This window comes from Mycetomoellerius zeteki, unplaced genomic scaffold (assembly GCF_001594055.1).
Source record: "Mycetomoellerius zeteki isolate Tzet28-1 unplaced genomic scaffold, Tzet1.0 scaffold172, whole genome shotgun sequence".
In the NCBI taxonomy this organism is placed as follows: Eukaryota; Metazoa; Arthropoda; class Insecta; order Hymenoptera; family Formicidae; genus Mycetomoellerius; species Mycetomoellerius zeteki.
Window position 1 is genome coordinate 21227 of NW_017256675.1, and position 20295 is coordinate 41521.

General features: G+C 35.7%; 2 protein-coding genes across 2 annotated transcripts; one reads left to right on the plus strand and one right to left on the minus strand.

Moving 5' to 3' along the window:
- The first annotated feature begins 775 nt into the window (after window positions 1–775).
- LOC108721420 (atrial natriuretic peptide receptor 1) lies at window positions 776–13518 on the plus strand. The gene is made up of 17 exons (XM_018445965.1): window positions 776–900; window positions 5388–5553; window positions 6762–6945; window positions 7482–7591; window positions 7712–7900; window positions 8053–8273; window positions 8587–8826; window positions 9043–9169; window positions 10457–10665; window positions 10839–10989; window positions 11184–11343; window positions 11553–11713; window positions 11793–11959; window positions 12219–12365; window positions 12442–12634; window positions 12809–13082; window positions 13232–13518. Exons 1-17 carry the CDS (start codon window positions 776–778, stop codon window positions 13516–13518), a joined length of 3111 nt encoding a protein of 1036 aa, XP_018301467.1.
- A 268-nt stretch (window positions 13519–13786) lies between these two features.
- Window positions 13787–20044, minus strand: LOC108721435 (cysteine and histidine-rich protein 1 homolog). Its single transcript, XM_018445982.1, is given in 8 exon segments — window positions 13787–14360; window positions 14460–14662; window positions 14828–14988; window positions 15242–15453; window positions 15739–15977; window positions 19315–19505; window positions 19508–19585; window positions 19984–20044. Coding segments are annotated over 7 exon segments (1089 nt in total). The 5' UTR covers window positions 19563–19585; window positions 19984–20044; the 3' UTR covers window positions 13787–14332.
- Window positions 20045–20295: the final 251 nt, after the last annotated feature.

Below are 20295 nucleotides of genomic sequence, written 5' to 3' on the forward strand. Positions count from 1 at the left end.
ACCGACGTACTATTCAAAAGTGTTGAACGTTTCAATATGCGACCTGTGTATCATTTTATTCTGCCATTTAATAAACGCATTTGTTAAGAGTGTTTTGCGCGATTTTATCGATCTGTTCTTTTGAAATTTCTATCCCAATGGCGGGAATAAGCTCATTGGGTATGCATGACTTATAGTTTCAGTATTCTACGTCCCCTCTTGCTTTTCTAACACTCTGTGTAATCGCGCGTATGAATAAAACGAATATATTTTCTATGTGATTTCTTCAACGAATAGCGACACTTCAATGGTATTTTTGCTGCGTGGTCGCGCAAATTATCGTTTTGGCCTCATTTCAATTTGCAACAAATTCGAGTCTTAAGTTGTTCCAGCAATCGTAACTTTTTAATTACAAGGCTTCCATTGTTTGATTTAGGAAATATTTTATTTAATTTAGTTAAAGCGCCTATAAAAAATATATCTAATATATTTTATATTATAACTTGTATTTTATTTCAAGGGATATTTTGATAAGTATCTATGAGCAGCTTTGAAATAAATTTGCTGGAACTTTTAAAGTAATAGATCTCTCGTATAAATATCAAAGACAAGAGGGTATTATTCTCCGTTACGTTTGTCTTCAGTTTCAAGCCCTCGTTCAAACAGCATTACTTTTAATTAAGCGTTTGAATGCTTGTCGATATCTGCATTCGCGACCACGACGAATTCACGTCTTTTGATCCACTTCGCAGTGGATTACGGAAATTCTCTGCGAGTGTATAATGTGGGCGTTCTTATGGCATCCCATCTCGACAGCCCGTTTGATCTTGAGCGATGTGGTCCAGCTGTCGATCTGGCTTTGGAGGAAGTGAATGAATTCCTGAAAGTTCACAACGTACAGCTTCGCAAAGTCCAAGGAAGGTATACAATAAGTTTATGCTCAATATTGACTATACGTTTACTCGGTTCGATTTACGCTGAAGTTATAACATCGATGTTATAACTTTGACGTAAATCGAGTCGTATAAACGTAGTAATTGTTATCGGAGAACAGAGGGAGGAAGATCGTCCATCATTTCAGACGCTATATCAATCAAAGTCGAAAAACAACAAAAACAATTATCAAATTCACTTATCGAATCAATTTAACAATCGCGATGTCTAATCTCCTCAATGCATGATAACGAAAAACATGTATCGGATGAAAGACACATAAAAATGTCTTGTAATTTTCTCTTATGAAACGTCTCTTTAATGGACCACTTATTCGTAATACGTGGTCCTTTCTATTTAACCATGCGATTTTGTATTTTCTGCTGTTTTGGTCGTTAACATCAGGGAAAGAAATACAGTCGAAGAAGAATTGGGAAAAAATATGTTATAAAAAATATTCGAGATTCAAGTCTAGAAATAGTCACATATAATGTCAACGTAAATAAAAGAAAGATATTTCATTACATCAGGTGAAATGTAATATAAAATGTCATTATTTTCTGCATTGTGATACGCAATCTTATATCTCGTTTCAGTCGTCGCGTTATATTTCATGCGTTATAATTCGTTTCGCTGCTCACGTGCACCTCTTTTGCGTCATTACGTTGATACAATTGAACAGGCACATGCATGAAAAGACGCGCTCACGATATTAACCATACAACTGCTCAATCCTCTCGAGGTCAGCGGGAAAGAAGAACGACGAATTATCTACGAATGAAAATTATTTTTTACGTGCGACACTTGCTATATTGATCATCCATTTCTCTCCATATACACATCGTATAAGAAATGTATTCATACGCGTGCATACAAAGTATGTACCGCCGCACCTACATGTCTACGTTACACGATGTAATATCATCTGTTGCACGGGGATTATACATGGTTGTAATCACTATTATATTTCAGCAACGGCATCGAAATACCGCGTCTTTCTAATGGCATTTAATTAACTGCAACGTAAAATGATCAGACTTCTAATGAATTAATCTCCGACAAAAATTTTGACAAAATTTATTTATATATTATTTACTATATTTATATATTATTTATTGAACGTGAATTACACATTGTTTATTGTATTGAGAGAAAAATTTTTTATATTTGCAACTTTAATTATACGTTATCATAATTACGATTACTATACTGCTATAATGTTAGTAATAATAACTATACGTTATAATTACAAGTACTAAACATTTTTTTTCTCATTGTTGTAATCCATTCAGTAGCGGTACCGAATGTATCTTTATTAAGCATTTTATTAAGTGTGATGTAAATGTAAAACAATCATTCTTTGAATAAATCTAATGAATTAATACGTAAAAATTCCAACAATTTATTGACAATTATATATTGTCTAGTCTAGAGTGAATGAAGATTACACGTGTTATAATCCACATTCAACAGATAATATACACATGATCACTATTTCACCTGACACCGAAGGATCGTGTCTTTATAAGAATATTTAATTAATTGTAACGTAAAACGGCCATTTTTTTAACCGTTACAGATCAGAAAAGCCACTATAATGGCGTTGAAATAATTAATGTCATATCTTGGGGAAAGGAATAATGAAATAATGCATTATAACAAATCTCACTTAAGAAAAAGCTGTAAGATTTTAAAAACAATTCTCTGCTCTTTAAAGATTAATAATTAATCTCCTACAAAAATTCTAACGATTCATTTATAATCATATATCATCTATTGCTCGTGAATTAAACAAATACTATAATCACGTTATAATTACCATTTTAATAATGATATCGAAATGTTACATTGTTACAACGGCATTTAATTAACTGCCGTTTTAATGTAAAACAGTCATTCTTTTAATGAATTAATCCCCGACGAAAATTCTAACAATTCATTGATAATTATCATCTCTTGTACGAGAATTCCCAAATAGCACAGCAACGCCTGAAAAGTGCTAAAAAAAAGCGCTTAAATACACTTTTTAGTGATTTTTTAACGATTTATGAGCGCTGTGTACTTAAGGCTACGCAAAAAAGTAAGACATTAGTAATGGCCATTCTACAATAAGCCATTAGTCATAAATCAGAAGTTAGAAGCTGAAAATTGACGACTGTAATTGGTCAATTTCCAGCTTCTAACTTCTGATTTATGACTAATGGCTTATTGTAGAATGCGTAAGACATAAGCAGTAGCAAATCCAAAATATATATTGGCTTACTACTTATGTATTATTGCTTAAATTTTTTGTGTGCCATAATCTTTTTATCTTTATACGTTATAAATATTATTTTAGTAAAGAATTAACCTCCAACAAAAATCCCAACATTCATTTTGGTTGACGACAACGTCGACAACATTTCGTAGGCGATTACAGGCGATCGCGATGCAGTAATTAAATTTTTTTCTCGCGAATCAGAATTCCCCAACTATTCTGCATTGGCATTGCAAACATTTAAACGGGAGATGCAGCAGGACCGCAACATTTCTGCGCGCCGCGTTGCATTCCCGACATTTTCAATTAGCGCAGATCGATGGGAATTCAATCATTGGCCATTCATCGGATACAATTAATGCGCCATTATCTCGAGCTGTTGCTCGCGCAACGCGTCCCTATCCCGGCGTGTCGAATGCATCGTGATTATTATTGCCATTCGTTGCTAATTGCGCGTACGCGCGTATACAGAATATATTCACACCGAAATGCGCATTTCGCTCCTCAAGGACGCGGATACTGTATGTACGTCACGTGTAACTGCACAGGAGAGAGGGAGAACATGTATCCAAGCGAATCTCTGTCGCATCCACCCCCGGTAATTCAATCGTATTATGTTTGCGCTTTAATATATGATATATACGATCCATCATATATATCCACTTTGTGCGTTTTCACAGATTAATATTAACCATGCACATGCATATATTTCCATATCAATGCAGGATTGTACATTTCTACATTAACGAAAATTGGATCGGTGTTGAAAAGATAAGCATGTGATTCTTATTTAGCTAAAGAAATATTCTCATGTTTTAAAATTTATATTATTAACTACTTTGGCATCTTGTTTAATATATTGAAAAATATTAAAGTTATGTTGATTTTCGAAAAATAAAATAATATCTTTCAAAATAATACGCTTTTACTTTGCAGGAATAAAATTTCATAGTAAAAACGATTTTTTATTTTATCGCAATAAAGAACTAAATGTTCTATCAAAAATTCACCTATGAGATAGAGAATGTATATTAGTTATTGAAATGTATATCAAATTTGAAATAATCTGATAAAAAATTTATTAATTCCATCGTTTTGAGAAAAACATGATAACAGTTAACTCGTTAATTTAATTTATTTCTTAATTACAATTCATAATATAATAATAGGAAAAAGATACAGAATATGTACTCAAGCAGAACAACAAGTCATTATGATATCAAAATGATATCAAAATGACTCCAAAATGATCATTAAAAGTCATTTTTCAATCATTTTCGATTCATTTTAATGTCATTTTGACATTATCGTGACTTGTTCTGCTTGGGTATGTATTATATTAAGTAAGAAAAAAAAATCGTCTTTTCAATCGAAGTGAATCTTGTTGCTTGATGATATTCACATGCAAATTTGCAAGTACATGTTTAAGTTCTATAAACTGTTCCAATTTGATTTGTCGGACTTGAAACGCAATGATAAACTAGAACTGGAAATAACATCAGAAATTACATTGATTAATTTAATGATGATGCTAACACTGTAAAAAGAAATATGTTTTATTCTTGTCCCCATTTTTTAAACACCTAAAGATGTTTTAGTTTCGAACTTTTTCAATAGACAAAGCACTACGTGTTAGGATTTAAAACACTATGCGTTTTAAATTCATCTTAACATCTTTTAGTGTTTAAAAAATGGAGACAAGAATAAAACATTTTACTACCTTAAAATTAAACACTTCTTTTTTCAGTGAATAAGCAGCTTAAATCACTACAAAGAATTTATTGCGAAAAATGTAATTGCAAATTCGTATGAATATTATCAAGCACCAAAATCCGCTTTGACCGAAAATAAAATTCCTTCTCTTATTTGATTTACGATCTTATTTCATTTTTTCAGAAAGTGCACGAAATTCTATTTCTTCAAACTTTTACAATTATTTAATTCCTTAATATATAATCAGAATTTTTTGTTAATATATATATAATAAGTATAATAAATATATATAATAAGTAGCTATAAATCAATTAAAAGTATAAGAGAAGCGTTACTTACGATTAAATCATCAAATAATATAACTTTATAATGGTACTAAAAAACTTGTTGGAAAAAATGATAAATCTTTTGCATTGTATTTGACAACATCGAAATCTAATAATTACTGTCGATTTTAATCGCGAAATTTGAGATACGATCAACGACGAATGTTCGAATTCCTCAGTTATCCGACCTGCAGTGGGGCGAGAGCACCCGGTTTAGCAGCGGATATGCATTTCCGTGACAACGTGATCGCATTTATTGGGCCGGCCTGCGCCTTCGCCCTGGAACCTGTGGCACGTCTCGCGGCCTACTGGAACAGTCCAATTATCACCGGTATGGGTGATCAAGTAAGTCGCACTTACTTTCGCGCTGCCGATACACGTGTTAACATCTGATTACTAGCCCCAGTATGCGCTTTTCGTCCAGTCAATTAACTTAAACCTTGCATTTGCATAACCCAACATTTGACATTGATTAATCTCGCAACGATGATCTCTGAAGATTATTCGACTAGAGAAACGCTATTGCGCCAACAATTAATAATTACAAAATTGCGTAAAATTGTATTAAATTAGATTAATCTCCCATTTTGCTTCCCCTATTTTCTAACGTTTTTGATGTCGCATCGTACGTTCTGATATTAAGACGAATCGCCATATTATGTCAATGTTAATACTCATTTATGTCAAACGTGATTATTGCCTTCTTGCGCGAATCAAGCCTCCCTCGGAGGGCGAACTATCAGTCACGTCCGGTATTCTTGGAAGGATCCATAAATGGAAGAATGAAACGTCGGTAAGAAGCTGCAAAAGAGTCTTTTAGAATCTTTTTTTCTTTCTGTTCCTCTAATTGCTGCATTGAGTATTGTTTCACTCAGAAAAATTTCTGGTTAAAAATGAACGAACCAGAAAATTCCGATCAATCAAAATTTTGGTTATCTCAACTAGAATTATAATAGATTCAACTAGAAAATTCTGATTTGTCCATTTTCAATTAGAATTCCAATTAATGCAACCAAACTCTTTTTCCAGTGTAAGCATTCATGATAGTTAATGATGTTGCAGATCATCTGATATTTTATGTTTTAAACGTAATATCATTAATATCTTAATTAGTTACGCGCTAATTACGACGGAGAACGGTATAAGAAACATAAATTCTCCACATAATATTACTTTAGCCGTCGTAAAATTCATTATGCTCTGAATTATGATAATTATGTCAAAGGTTTCTTCAATTTTTTGTAATAATTACCACTATATTCTACTTAATTATTTATATGCATCTAACATATTATCATAAATTATAATTGATATTAATTTTTTTGGCATATTATTTTGACTATAGAAATAAAATCTTACAATAGAGTCTAGATATTTTTTCTCGTCATGATCTCTTCCTGTCATCACAGGATGGATTTTTTATCATAACATATTTTTCATCTTTTTAATTTTCGAAGGGAATTTTTAAAGACAAAAGCAAGTATCCCACTTTAACGAGGATGTCATACTGCCAGTGCCGATTGCGACTCGTTTTCGCTAGCGTGTTCAAAGAGTTCGGTTGGTCCCACGTCGCACTTATACTGGACAGGTCGGATTTGTTTTCGCTGACGGTAGGGAAGAATCTGGAGTACGGTCTGCATAAGGATGGACTCCTAAAATTCGTGAGGGAGTTAGACGGAAACTCCGAGGACGAGTCGTATCACCTTTATTTACGCGACGCGAGCATGTATGCTAGAAGTGAGTGATCGCTTTTGTCTTATGCTTGCAGGATGTCCTCTGAAAGACTTAAATTAACTTTGAATTTTTTTTTAAATTATTAGATAAATCTCTCTTTTACGTCATATGTCAAGTGTACAGTCTCTACAAAAAGTAACTAAAATTGGAAAACTTTCTGGAAAAAAATAAATGTTATATACATATTAAACGGTTCAATAAATCGATATTTATATTTAACAATACAATTTTATAATTTAAACAAAACATTTTCTCATTTTATCTTAATTATTATTTAAAAATATGTTTATTTCTTATTGAAATAATTTCTTATTCAGATTTTAAATCGTCAAACATTTGTATTACTTTTAAATACAACGTAGAAGAATTTATAACTTTTTCATATTTTTTTTATTTTGTTAAAAAATACGTGTAATTGTAATATATCTTTAATCGGATTCTGAAACATCCAACGTAGAAATATTTCCATGCGGTGACGAAAAATCGCGATGCTAAGACGCTGTGTTTTTAACGGCAATTAAACAGATAATTTTGAACAGTTGTGATACTCAGCGTTCGCGGAACGCTCGTCAGAAGATTTATGCTGGCCGCCCACGAATTAGGCATGACAAGAGGGGATTGGGCTTTTTTCGACGTCGAGATATTTCACGTAAGGCGCTATAACAAGTGAGAAAAGAATTCTAAAACCGTTATATCAATGTGACAGCAAAACTATCACGCGGATGACACTTTCTCATCAAGCTGTTAAATCGATCAAATAAATTTTAAGGGTTCGTACTGGGGCGATCACGATTGGGAGGTTGGGGACGAGGACGATGCCAATGCCAGAAAGGCTTACGAGGCTTTGCTGAGGGTGTCTCTTCTTCAACCGACTAGCCCGCGATTTCAGGATTTCGCCGATAGGGTCAAACATCGTGCGCAAACCAATTACAATTACTCATTTTCAGAGGGCGAAGAAGTGAGTTCATTAAAATAATAATTTTATAATATGGAATCCTAAGGACATAATGAAGTTGCGATTTTTTTTAGGCAAAGCATTTAAGAGCACAATATTATCAATCAAGAAAATCAATCCAAGTGGGTGAAATGAATTTCTTGCTTTTTCCGCAGGTTAATTTCTTCGTCGGAGCATTTTACGACGGTGTTTACTTATTAGGGATCGCACTGAACGAGACTCTGGCCGAAGATGGCGATATCAAGGACGGCATATCTATAACGAGAAGAATGTGGGACCGAGACTTCAAGGGTATTACAGGTCACGTCAGGATAGATGACAATGGGGATCGTGACGCGGATTACAGCATTCTTGATTTAGATCCTATTACCGGAAGGTCACTTAAAATTCATGCCATTCGTTCCACGCGATTTTATCATTTATACCTATCAAGACGCGTCTCGCAAATTGCAAAAAAAAATTCACAATTAGACGGAAAACTAGAATTTTTTTTCTAAATTAAATATCACAGATTATCTTGTTATTAAGAAAGAAAAATTTGTTTAATATTAGAGAAAAAAATTCTATAAAGACCCGATATGAGGAAAGAACCAATTGAGTCGATCTAAAATTATCATTGATGCTGCATTTTTATAAAAAGAACACTACATAAACAAAATCGCCAAGTATAAGATATTGGCATCTTACAGGTTCGAAGTAGTTGCTCATTATTTAGGATTAAATCGAGAATATAGTCCTATGACTGGCAAAAAGATCCATTGGCCGGGAGGAAGGGAAGGACCTCCGCTAGATATTCCGGAGTGTGGTTTTTTAGGAAACGATCCAGACTGCACGTCAAGAAGAGAAGCTTATACGTTTGTAGCTTACACAGGCATAGCGCTCGCTGTGTTTATACTCGCTGCGATTACAGCTGCGTGTCTATTATACAGGTATGCTTCGTGTGATTCATCAAATTTTATATTCACGCGCGCGATCCGGGAGTTTTGAATAATAATTGTAAAGAAATAAAGCTAAATATGTCGATACTAAAAAGTCCTGATATAACATGGAACCCCGATATGAACAAAGAATTTTTTAATATTAAATATTTCTGAAGAATATAAAATTATATTAATCGACGTAAAAAAAAAAATTTCTTTGCACAGACATTTGCGGTTATCTGCCGATCTCAATAACATGTCCTGGCGTGTAAGACCCGAAGAATTGCTTCTAGAAGTTGGAAAGCAGTTCTCGTCGAAGATAAATCTACACCAAGCGATATCCGATGCAAACGTAAGCGATAAATTATGAGTATGACGTACGCAGAACAATAAGAGATTACTTAATTTTACTAATTTAAACAATAAGAATCTTATTTTTAGACCGTACCATGTGAGAAACACAATTAATAATAGAAATTTAAAAAGCCTATACCGGCCGGTCGAAGCTAGATCTTTAATGCTTTTAAATAATTCAATGTGAATTATGTATATACTATATCAGGGTTGGCAAACGTTACTTTTCAGTTACTTTGTCGTTACTTTTTATAGTAAACAATTTGATGACGATGTTGCAATTTTTTATTACGATAACGCTAACTAACTAAACGCTAAGGTTGTACTAAAGTTAGAAAAGTCACTTTGAAAAGTAACTTGTCACTATTATGCGTTACACCGAAAAAATTATAAGTATAACGAGTAACGCGTTACAAATTAGGAGTTATTTTTTTCAGTAACGAATGACTTTTTCAATCCATTATAAGTAACGATTGACTTTTCTAATTCTGATGTTAGCATTACCATCATAAAAAATTCACAATGTCATTATCAAATTGTTATTATAACAAGGTAACGATCAACAAAGTAACGGCGTTACAAGTAACGCATTACTTGCCAACCTTGTACTATATATGTACTTGCATTTATACCTTGATCAAAAAGTTCCCGGAATTCATTCAGAAAATTCAAAATACAAGTTTATTCATCAAAAGTGATATTGTCCCCTTCAAAGTACTCCCCATTGACTACAACGCACTTATGCCAGCGCTTGATCCAGCTCTCGAAACATTTCTGGAACTCTATCGTCGGTATAGCCATCAGAGCCGTCTTCGATTTTTCCATTACCTCTTAGTAGTGGTTTTTTGACTCGATCGAACAGAAAAAAATCGCGGGGAGCCATATCGGGTGAATTCGATGGCTGTTGGATGGTATTAATTCGTTTTGTCCTTGGTTAAAAATTCACGGATGTTGCAAATTCAACTCCATTTTTAAAACTGTAAATAATCGAAAACCGTACAGAGGTAGATGTACTCAAGACGGCGTAACTTTTACAAATGTCAAGCTATGGCGATAAAATTTGGTGGAAATGTCAATGATAGATGTGGCAACCTAACCAAAAAAACAGAACTCAAATCAGCTAAACTCAGAACATCACCTGGTGGTAATTCCGGGAACTTTTTGATCAAGGTATAACATATTTATAGTCTTTCAAATTGCTTAATTTTATTTATATAAAGTAAAAATAAAATTATATATGATTTATAAATCGTAAAACTTAACTGATTTTTTTACTTAATCATAGAATTACGGATTAGAACAGAGGATACGTCGCGGTTCGCAGATTAGTTGTGAATCGTTGCCTCCTACGACGGTTTTTACCACTATTGGGATATATAAGGGCGAGAGAGTAGCTATCAAAAAGATCACGAAGAAGAAAGTAGTCGACGTGACAAAGAAATTGCTCTGGGAAATCAAACAGGTCAGGGACGTCACGTCGGAAAACACCGTGAGGTATTTTGTCTTTCAACACTAGAAACAATTTTTCCCCGTGTTTTTCTTTCTCGTATATAATAAAAGGATGACCATTCACAAGATTTCTTCGATAAATATTCAACAACATATAACATCGCTGCTTTAAACTGTCAATTTCTTGCTATTTATTAATAAATTGAATTGCTCGCTAGATTTATCGGAGCTTGCCTTTGTTCGCTATCACCGACTGTCTTAATTCTTACCGAATATTGTCCTCGAGGATCGTTGAAGGATGTTTTAGAAAATGAGGCGATTAAATTGGACTGGAATTTTCGAATGTCCTTGATCCACGATATCGTCAAGGTAGATACAAGTGCAGAAATTGTGTTTTCCGTTAAATTATTAAATGTATCCCTCAACATATTTAACTATTTTTATATAACTTAATTGCATCTTAATTAATATTACATTGATGTATAATAGAGCGTTGTAATTAAATAGTACATCATGAATAAGCAAGATGAAGCGAAAATGATAAAGAGATTGCTTCTTCGCAGGGAATGTCTTATCTTCATGCCAGCGAGGTTTCCGCCCACGGAAAGTTACGATCGTGTAATTGTCTAATCGACGGCCGTTTCGTATTAAAAATTTCAGATTTCGGTCTCAAAACTCTCACCACACCTTCCGAATTGATCATGGACGAGAGTTATTACACCAGTAAGTTGCATCAAAAAATATAAACGATTTAAACTCTCCAAAAGTTTTAGAGTGAATTGTCATTCTGAAGAATGAAATCTCACTCTTAAAAATTAAAAATTTTTCAAGACTGATTCAATTTTCACTCTTTGGAGATTCCACCCCAAGAATTTAGAAAGAATATATGATTGATGTATTAAAAGTTGACATCATAGGATCTTTATTTGCAGAATTACTTTGGATCGCTCCAGAACTCCTGCAATTAACGATAACACCAGGAAGCACCGCGACGCAGAAGGGCGATGTTTACAGTTTCGCGATTATCCTGGAAGAGATAGTAGTCCGCGGTGGTCCGTACGAGATAGCCAGGACTTTTATGACGGCGCAAGAGGTGCGATTCATTTCATTCTTGTTTTTTAAATGTAATTTTAGCGCGATTTCTTTATCACTTTGATGCCTTTGCTGCGAAGATCGTGAACAGAGTATCAGCGTCGGAGAATCCTCCTTTAAGACCGGAAGTCGCGCCGAAGGACTGTCCGCCGGATATACTCTTATTGATGGAGAAGTGTTGGCATGAAGTTCCTGACGAACGACCCAGCTTCCACACCATTCGTGGCACAATACGAGGAATCATGAAGTACTTTTATTTCAAATCAGGAGAACGATAGTGTATTTTCAATTAACCACGATGACTCATTCACACGGACGACTCATTCACGTCACATCGTGCTTTGATCTCTTTTAAATATATTTATATTATTATATACATATCTGGTTATCTTCTCTCCACGATTGAGTCGCTCGTATACCATGCTTAAATTATAGAAAATATAAATGTAAAAATATATAAACAAATATATATAAATATACTACAAAAAATTGCATTCACATTTCAGAGGATATTGCGAGAATTTAATGGACGATTTGCTACGGCGAATGGAGCAATACGCCAACAACTTAGAGGCGCTCGTCGAGGAGAAGACCGAGCAATTGAGCTTGGAGAAGCGTCGCAGCGAGGAATTGCTGTACCAGGTGCTCCCGAGGTATCGAAATCGTTCATCGTTGCTTCGTCTAGCTCCTCGGCATTTCGCCTTTTTTAATAGTGATTTTTTTTTTAAGACAAGTCGCCGGTCAGTTAATGGCTGGGGAGATGGTGCAACCGGAGCAGTTCGAATGCGTCACCATCTACTTCAGCGATATCGTCGGTTTCACGGCACTATGCGCGCAGAGCACACCTATGGAAGTCGTGGATTTCCTGAATGATTTGTACAGTACCTTCGACAGTATTATTGGATTCTACGACGTTTACAAGGTAGACATGCAACAAAATAAACTAAATAAAGACACATAAATGATTCATTTTAGAAGAAAGAAGCGCATTTGCGCCAGAGTAATTTAATCTCCAAACTTGAACTCTAATAACAAATTCTGAAATGACTTTGAGAAAAGAAATGATCTTGAAATTGATTTTGAGATTGATTCACAGGTGGAAACAATAGGAGACGCGTATATGGTGGCGTCTGGTCTTCCAGAGAGAAACGGCGACGAACACGCGAGGGAGATTGGACTGATGGCTCTGGCGATATTGGACGCCGTTAGATCGTTCACCATAATGCACAAACAGAATACTCAATTGAGTGTACGGATCGGCGTGCATAGTGGTCCGGTTTGCGCTGGAGTGGTGGGTCAGAAGATGCCGCATTATTGCCTCTTCGGCGACACCGTCAACACGGCGTCTCGAATGGAATCCTCCGGTCTTCGTAAGATAAATCCTGTATATTAAATAATAACAACAAAAAAAAAACAAATGTTAAGCTTTAAAAATTGAAAGATTTTCCGTCAAAATTTTTAATCCCACGTAGAAAATTAAAAATTAAATACAAGCTTAATTATATAATTTGTTTCATAGCTTTGAGAATACATGTCTCCAAAGCGACGAAGAATATCTTGGATAAGTTTGGGACATTCGATCTTGAGCTCAGAGGAGAGGTGGAGTTGAAGGGAAAGGGTAGGGTGACATCTTACTGGTTGACCGGTTGTTCGGAACCCGATTCCAGATTGGTCATGCCGAAATATCGCAGACTTAGTAGCAGCCAACCCGAGAACAATCTCAATCCATTAATCTTTCCACCGAATAATACAAACGGCTCAAAAACAAGCAACAACACCTTCATCAACTTGGCAGAATTATCATAATTAATATTTAGCTCTTTAGGGTAGAAAGATAAAAAGATTGCAATTGAGAATTATAGAGAAAAAATTTCTAATGTGCCACACGCATCACAAATTAGGAATCCGTAAGAATTATCATAGAGACCTTACTTTTTGTTCGATATTGTTCTTCGATGTGTAAAAATGACTTAACGCTACATCAATGTGAATTGGATGTAATAAAGTAGTTTTAGTCTTATTACAATTACAACTTTTATTCGGAATTTTACATCAATAGCGTTTTATTCATTTAAATAAAAGAAAAACAATAGGCTCTTCATGGACAGGGGTATGTATATTAAATTAATTATCTAAGATACTGATCATTTAGCTTTTAACCTCGGGGTATAAGCACATTGCACAATTGGTACGTACAATATTACAATAATTTATCATCTAAGAATAATCTACATAAACTACTCTCTAATCTTTAGTTTGTTCTTTTTTTTTAATGTAAAAGTTTGATGTAAAAGGGAAATATAAAGCAATTCAACCTAATTTCTCAAATACTTATATGTATTACCGTGCTTTTTATGTATGTCACATTGTATTAATTTTATATATATTTATCTTCGTCAACATACTCAACATGTATTTTTAAACATTACAGTGATATTAGCATTTTCTTCTCTTTTCATCATCATTATCATTACCATGATCAATATCTCTCCCTCTCGCTACTGTAAACGATTATAAATCTCTGTGATCTCTATAATTGTTATTTGTCATTACGTCTAGAAGATCTCGTCGATCGAATCCATTTGTGACAAAATCTTGACAATAGATACATCGTTGTAAGCTACTTAGACGCCAGGAACATTATTAGTCTGCAAACGAAAAATTACACGCTGTACATATGAGTTATTGTGTATTATATTGTAATAAAGTAACTCTGCAGTAACTCTTCTCTAGGATCGATCTTTTACCTAAAACTGATGGCTTTAGCTGCAAGAAGTCTATTACACTCCGCCGTGTCCGGTAGCGGTAACGTAAAATACGGACTCTCGTTTTCTTGCTCGGTAAATTCGAATCTGTGAATTCTCGGATGAACCTTCATATCGCCAAACGGGCCTTTCAAGATCAAGTAATAAACTGGTAGCGGATAAGTAGTTTTTGTCTTTAGTATCAGCTACGAAACATATTTTCATACTTAGATCGCAATATCTATATCGTTATCGGATTAGTTCAATAATCTCTTGTACTCTTAACTCATGTACACGCGCACATATATGAATAACGATACTTTCTATGATAAGTTTTCTATGAAATTATAAAGACATGCGGTTTTTCGTACTTGGTAAGTTATGTCTCGCTCTGAACTTTGAGTAGGATCGCGTTGATTACTGTTGATTCTGGCTTTTACTACCCACTGATTGTTGAAAGCGCCAAATCGAGAGGTTTCATAAAATAATTTATGAATAAATTCATCAGTGCGATATGGCTTCATCTGTAAATCTACAAATGATAAAATTTTACAGATAATTGATAAATCTTCGAACAACTGTAGCTAAGAAAGGCAAAGAAGATACGATAAAAAGGTAAGTCAAGAGAGCTAAAATTAATATCATGATACAAAAAGTTATTTATGCAATTGTAGTTTCCGTTGCTGCTAGGAAAAAAATATGACATACATTTTCTATCTAATAAACTACAGATTATTTTATTGTTTTGCCTAACGTTATGATAATGCTCAAGAATTGATACAGACCGTTAAACGTGATTTTCTCGTAGGACAAAAGATCAAAGACATTGTCATAGAGCCTACGTTCTTCTAAGGTACGAGCATCGATCTCACGCAAAGCCTCCATCACGTCCGCACCCGTACGATGAGGATGAACGCAGTGACTTTCATGTTCCGGAATCTCGTGATTCGGGCCTCGCCACGGACAACCGATTCTACTATATTTGCAACTAGATATCCTGTACAAGTAATTAGACATTGGATATGAGCATACGCATACTCAAATACGTTGTACAACAAGGAGAACATAGTAGGTTGAGAGAAAACTTTTATGTAGGGATTTGGGACATGCATTTCTAATTAAATTTTAGGAAACTTAGGGAAGTTATGTGCACACTAAATAAATTGCCTATGTATTGGCGCAGTTCACCTGTAATTATATTATAGAGATATCAGTTGCATTATAATTAGAGACATCAATGAGAAATCCTCGTAAAATTGTAAATTTTGCCTTACGAATTTACCTTTCCTCGCACATAGCCTCCTCATGGTGTTCTAAGGAATTTCGTGGGAACTCCTTCGCGCAATATTGACATTCAGCTGGTAACTCAGACACGGCTTTTTCTACTGCCAGATTTCGTGACGCGGTGGTTTTGCTGATTTCGATTCTGCAGTTGGGACATGTTGCCATCTCGTCCCGAAGCCTGGCATCTGCGAGGACATGAGTGAAGCAACCAGCACACATCAAGTGTCCATTAGCACACTGTGAACATCATTGCAGCATGTATTATTAACGTTCTTGTTGTATTATTGTTGTATTATTAATCTTTTGTTAACTTTCTTTTTTTTATATATTAGAAGATATTAGAAGATTAAACAGCTAATTCTTCATATATGTATGTTGTATTCTCATAAGCGAATGTATTATTTAAAATGTGTGTATAACTTTCTAAATATATTACAAACTTTAATGACTTTTCACGAGAAACATAGCCGACGTTATTAATTTAATGTACATGTTAACAACAAGCCGGTTTTTTTTCTACTCAACGTTTTGTTACGCATATTCATCTTCTATTTCGCATTCTTATTTGCGTACACTACAGGAACTCCCAGAATCATAATTAAACCCAAATAGAACCAAAAAATTAATGCTATGTATATTACCATCACTTTGATGTTTAAACCTGAAACACAAAATCGTACGGATACTCATTAATCACAACTGTCAACATGTATTTATCAAGATGGTCTGTTTAAGTTATCACGAGTACTCTCTAAGAAAAATTATTTTTAACAATACCAATATATCAATGACAGAAGGGAAGAAACGAGGATGATGACACGTGGGACAAGTGAAAAGGGGTGTTTTATGCGAAATAACTAACTAATAACCTTTAAGAATATTTATTTTGTTTTGCACTATACAGTTTGTACAGATCTTTGTCTTGTTTCTCTGTATTCGCTTTCTCTCCTTCACTCTCACTCTCTCGCTGTTGACTATAACTGATGGACATCGGTTTCGCATTAATTTAACAATAAGCCTTTATATTCTCATTTGTGCTCTCTGAATATGTTCCCTGCTTCTCGATAGTCTCTTATATTAAACATAGCGTTTCGTAAGATTCAAATATCATTATATATTATATACTAAACAACTACAAAGATCTAAAATCTTAAGTATTATACTTCACTATTTTATCTAACCGTTTTAATAGAGACACTATAGGTTTGTTCACGTCGCAAGCTCCAACATATTTCAACATGCTCCTACCATAGCTCCTACTCACTCTATCAAGCGCGTTGGAGTGAGTAAGAGCTATAGTAGGAGCATATTGGAACATGTTGGAGCATGTAACGCGAACAAACCTCATAAGTGAAACACGGGGCTTCCAACCCCCGCTATTCTGTAAGTCACAGAAACAAATATCGTTTTTATAAATGCGATGGATTTTATGTAAAAAGAAAAAAGGGCAGAGTGTGTGTGGGGTGTTTGTAGAAATTTACAACTAAAAGAATACAATAAATATAAGTCTTCAGTGTTATAAATGAAAACGTCTACGTGCGTCTGCATAAGGGACTTTATACTATGAGTTTACACACATGTCCGTTTAACATTAAGAATATGAGAATAAGTGACACAACCTCTCATATTACGTTACAATGGTTATTATAAATCCCTTTACGCCATATATTTCGCGTCGGTATTCTAAAGAAAGATGTATCGAGATAAAAAATTAATTCGGAACGGATTCTAAGGAATATCTACAAACAGTTCACCGTGTATCCCTCTTGCGATCAACGTTCTAAACAAGTATGAGTAGCTGCATGCATACACACAACAACTCGAGAATGCTGCTTTACATTCTCTCTAAAGTAGCCCCTAGACAACCCATATTATTGCACAACATGATACTGCACAATATTATTGATTATCTGATGGCTATATTGAGCTTTCAGTTTTGAACTGTTCAAAGGGAGTATCAATAATATTGTACAAAATAACTGTATAATAATATTGAGCGTCCAAAGATTGTTCAAGGTACCTATTTAGGGGTTCCAAGAGGTATTACCTATATCTCTCTCTCCAGTAGTTGAAATTAATTATGAATACCACGTTATACGCAGGCACAGTTATAATGAGGGGACCAATATAATTAACTGCGAAAATATAGCAAATGCGCACATAGAAAATTCTGAGTGTAACTTTTCATATCAGAAAAAAAAAATGTTCTCTCTTAAGTAAGTGAAATATTTGATCTTTCAAAGTAAAAATATGCGCATATGTGTCTTAGTTTTAATATTTCAAATCTGTGAATATTGCAAAAGAGAAAATTTCTCTCGTACATCACACAAGTTTGTCACACAGCGATTCACTGATAAATACATCAGCAGCATGTCTTTTGCTGCGTTTAGCAAACTTAGTAGTTGAGTGAGCGCTCGCTGTTATTAATGTATTCTTCTAGATCATCCCCAATCAGACTTTAGATCTAGAAGAATACATCAATAGTAGTGAGCGCTCACTCAACTGTTGAGTTTGCTGAATTCAGTCATCTTTTTTAATATAAAGAAAAAAATATAAAATCACCTACCTGCGGAAAACTTAACATATCTTGTCTTGTCTCAATAGACAAACTCATTATTTGACCTGTGTATAAAGCTCAATTTATGAAAAAAAAACAGGGGACTGTATGATTATATTACTACTTCGGCGTATATTTTAATATTGTCGACAAAAAACACATAAGGAGAGTGATCCAGCTTAGTATCAAGATCCATGTTACGATTCACATTTAGACTGCCAATAACAAAATAGAAAAAAAATGCAACTATTCGACAGAGACGATTCATTAGTTCCATACTTAGATTGCAAGCCACTCCAACTTGTCACGGCGAAAAAAAATAAGGAAAAGCAAAAGATGGAAACGGAGAGAGAGAGAAAAAGAATGTTCAGTAGAGGGATAAATTTGAAGGAGGAGAAGGAGAAGAACGCAGTCTGCTGTGAATAGTAATGTAGCAATAATAACGCGATGAAAGATTCTGCTTTTGCATGGCGTATATACAAACTTTCTCAGAATTAAAAGCGTACGTTTCAATGCGAGATATCTGCAGCTTTTAATCGACTCGGTCGCACTTCTTTTGGAAGGATCATCGACGCGGTGTCGAATGGGATGCAACTTGAGCGATGTAAGACAGAACCTTCTTAGGTGAACGGCCACACTTGTGCCTGGCGAGTACCTAGCAGAACGTATCCACGACAAACGACCTGGACCGATGTTCCGCAGAGGAAACGAGGCTCTCTTGGATCGGATCGCGACCAATCTCGTCAACGTAACGTAACGTCGCTCTAAAAATCGACCTCAAACGGGTCGATGGACTGCCACACGAATAGGGAGTAGGACGACGCGGGATGTGAGGGGAAAGGTGGTATCGCACGTTGCGATTGTCCAGCGCGTCTCGACTCGCGAATTTCGGACGTCATAAATTTGAGGACAGGTTTTTTTTTCTATTTATCTTCCCGATAACGACACGAGCTGCTCGTTACATGCCAGACCTCCCAGGCGGAGGAGGTGGAAAAGGAGAAGGGAGGACCGACCTACCTGATAGACGGCCGCGCGAGGCAAATCGAGGCATACTGCGCAGCAGAGGATGCCGCCCAGACGGTGCTCCAGCTTCTGCTCCGTTTTTGCGGCGTCCTCGGCGCGAATTGTCCTGCGCCGCTTCTTGTCAGGCTCGTGGAAGTCCTCGGGCTTGTCGTGTTCCTCGCGCAGCGGGGCCGCGACAACGGCGGGACTACCTGCTCCGCGACGCCGCTCGACGATGCGGGCTCGTTGCTCGGGTCCGCCATGTTGCTTGTTTTGGAGTTTTCCCCTGAACGAACGCGAGAAATGCGCAGATGTAAAGAGACGCCGTTTCTCCCCCTCCCTCCCCCTCTCGCTCTCTCCCTCTCCCCCCCTTCTCTCGCTCTCTCACTGTCACTCGTCCTGACCTGACGTAATGCAATGCGCGCGTGTCCCTTTTGCGATCCTCCGTCTCTCTTTCTCTTCCCTGCTGGCCGTATTTTTCTCACCCTTTCGAGTTTCGGGGCGCACTAGCAGCGCCCGGAACTCTAGCGTGCCGGATGCTGAATGCTGACTGTGCCGCGACGGAAGCTAACAATTTTTTTTAGAATAATCCTGACATAAGTGCGAGTAACCTCGTAGTATGTAAACACTATACAATATATATGTACATATATATATGTATATAGCATTAAAAATTAATTTAACTTAATTGTGCAGGTTTCAAGATGTCGTAATCCTCGACCTCCCTTCCGTACACTTTCCAATCGTGCCTTCATACGGACGTTTTACGCGATCGCATGATTTACGTGGAGACAGATTCCGACAGATACTTCAGAATGAGAATGAGGTTATGTCGCGCAAAGATTCTTCGCGATCGAGGACCTGAAGCTCGGCGAATGTCGATCGAGAAGGACAATCGATTCTTAGGCGAGGACAGAGGCGATTGATCGACAATATCGACATTGGAACGTCGACACTAGGGATGCTCGATCTAGGCAAAAGAATCTATTTTTTTAA

What these genes read in the sequence shown, in the direction of transcription:
- LOC108721420 (XM_018445965.1), top strand. Translation starts at nt 776, where the DNA reads ATGGCATCCCATCTCGACAGCCCGTTTGATCTTGAGCGATGTGGTCCA. An exon ending in CATTTTCAGAGGGCGAAGAA is followed by an intron (nt 7,901 to 8,052) that starts GTGAGTTCATTA and finishes CTTTTTCCGCAG; the next exon opens with GTTAATTTCTTCGTCGGAGC. An exon ending in AATGGAATCCTCCGGTCTTC is followed by an intron (nt 13,083 to 13,231) that starts GTAAGATAAATC and finishes TTTGTTTCATAG; the next exon opens with CTTTGAGAATACATGTCTCC.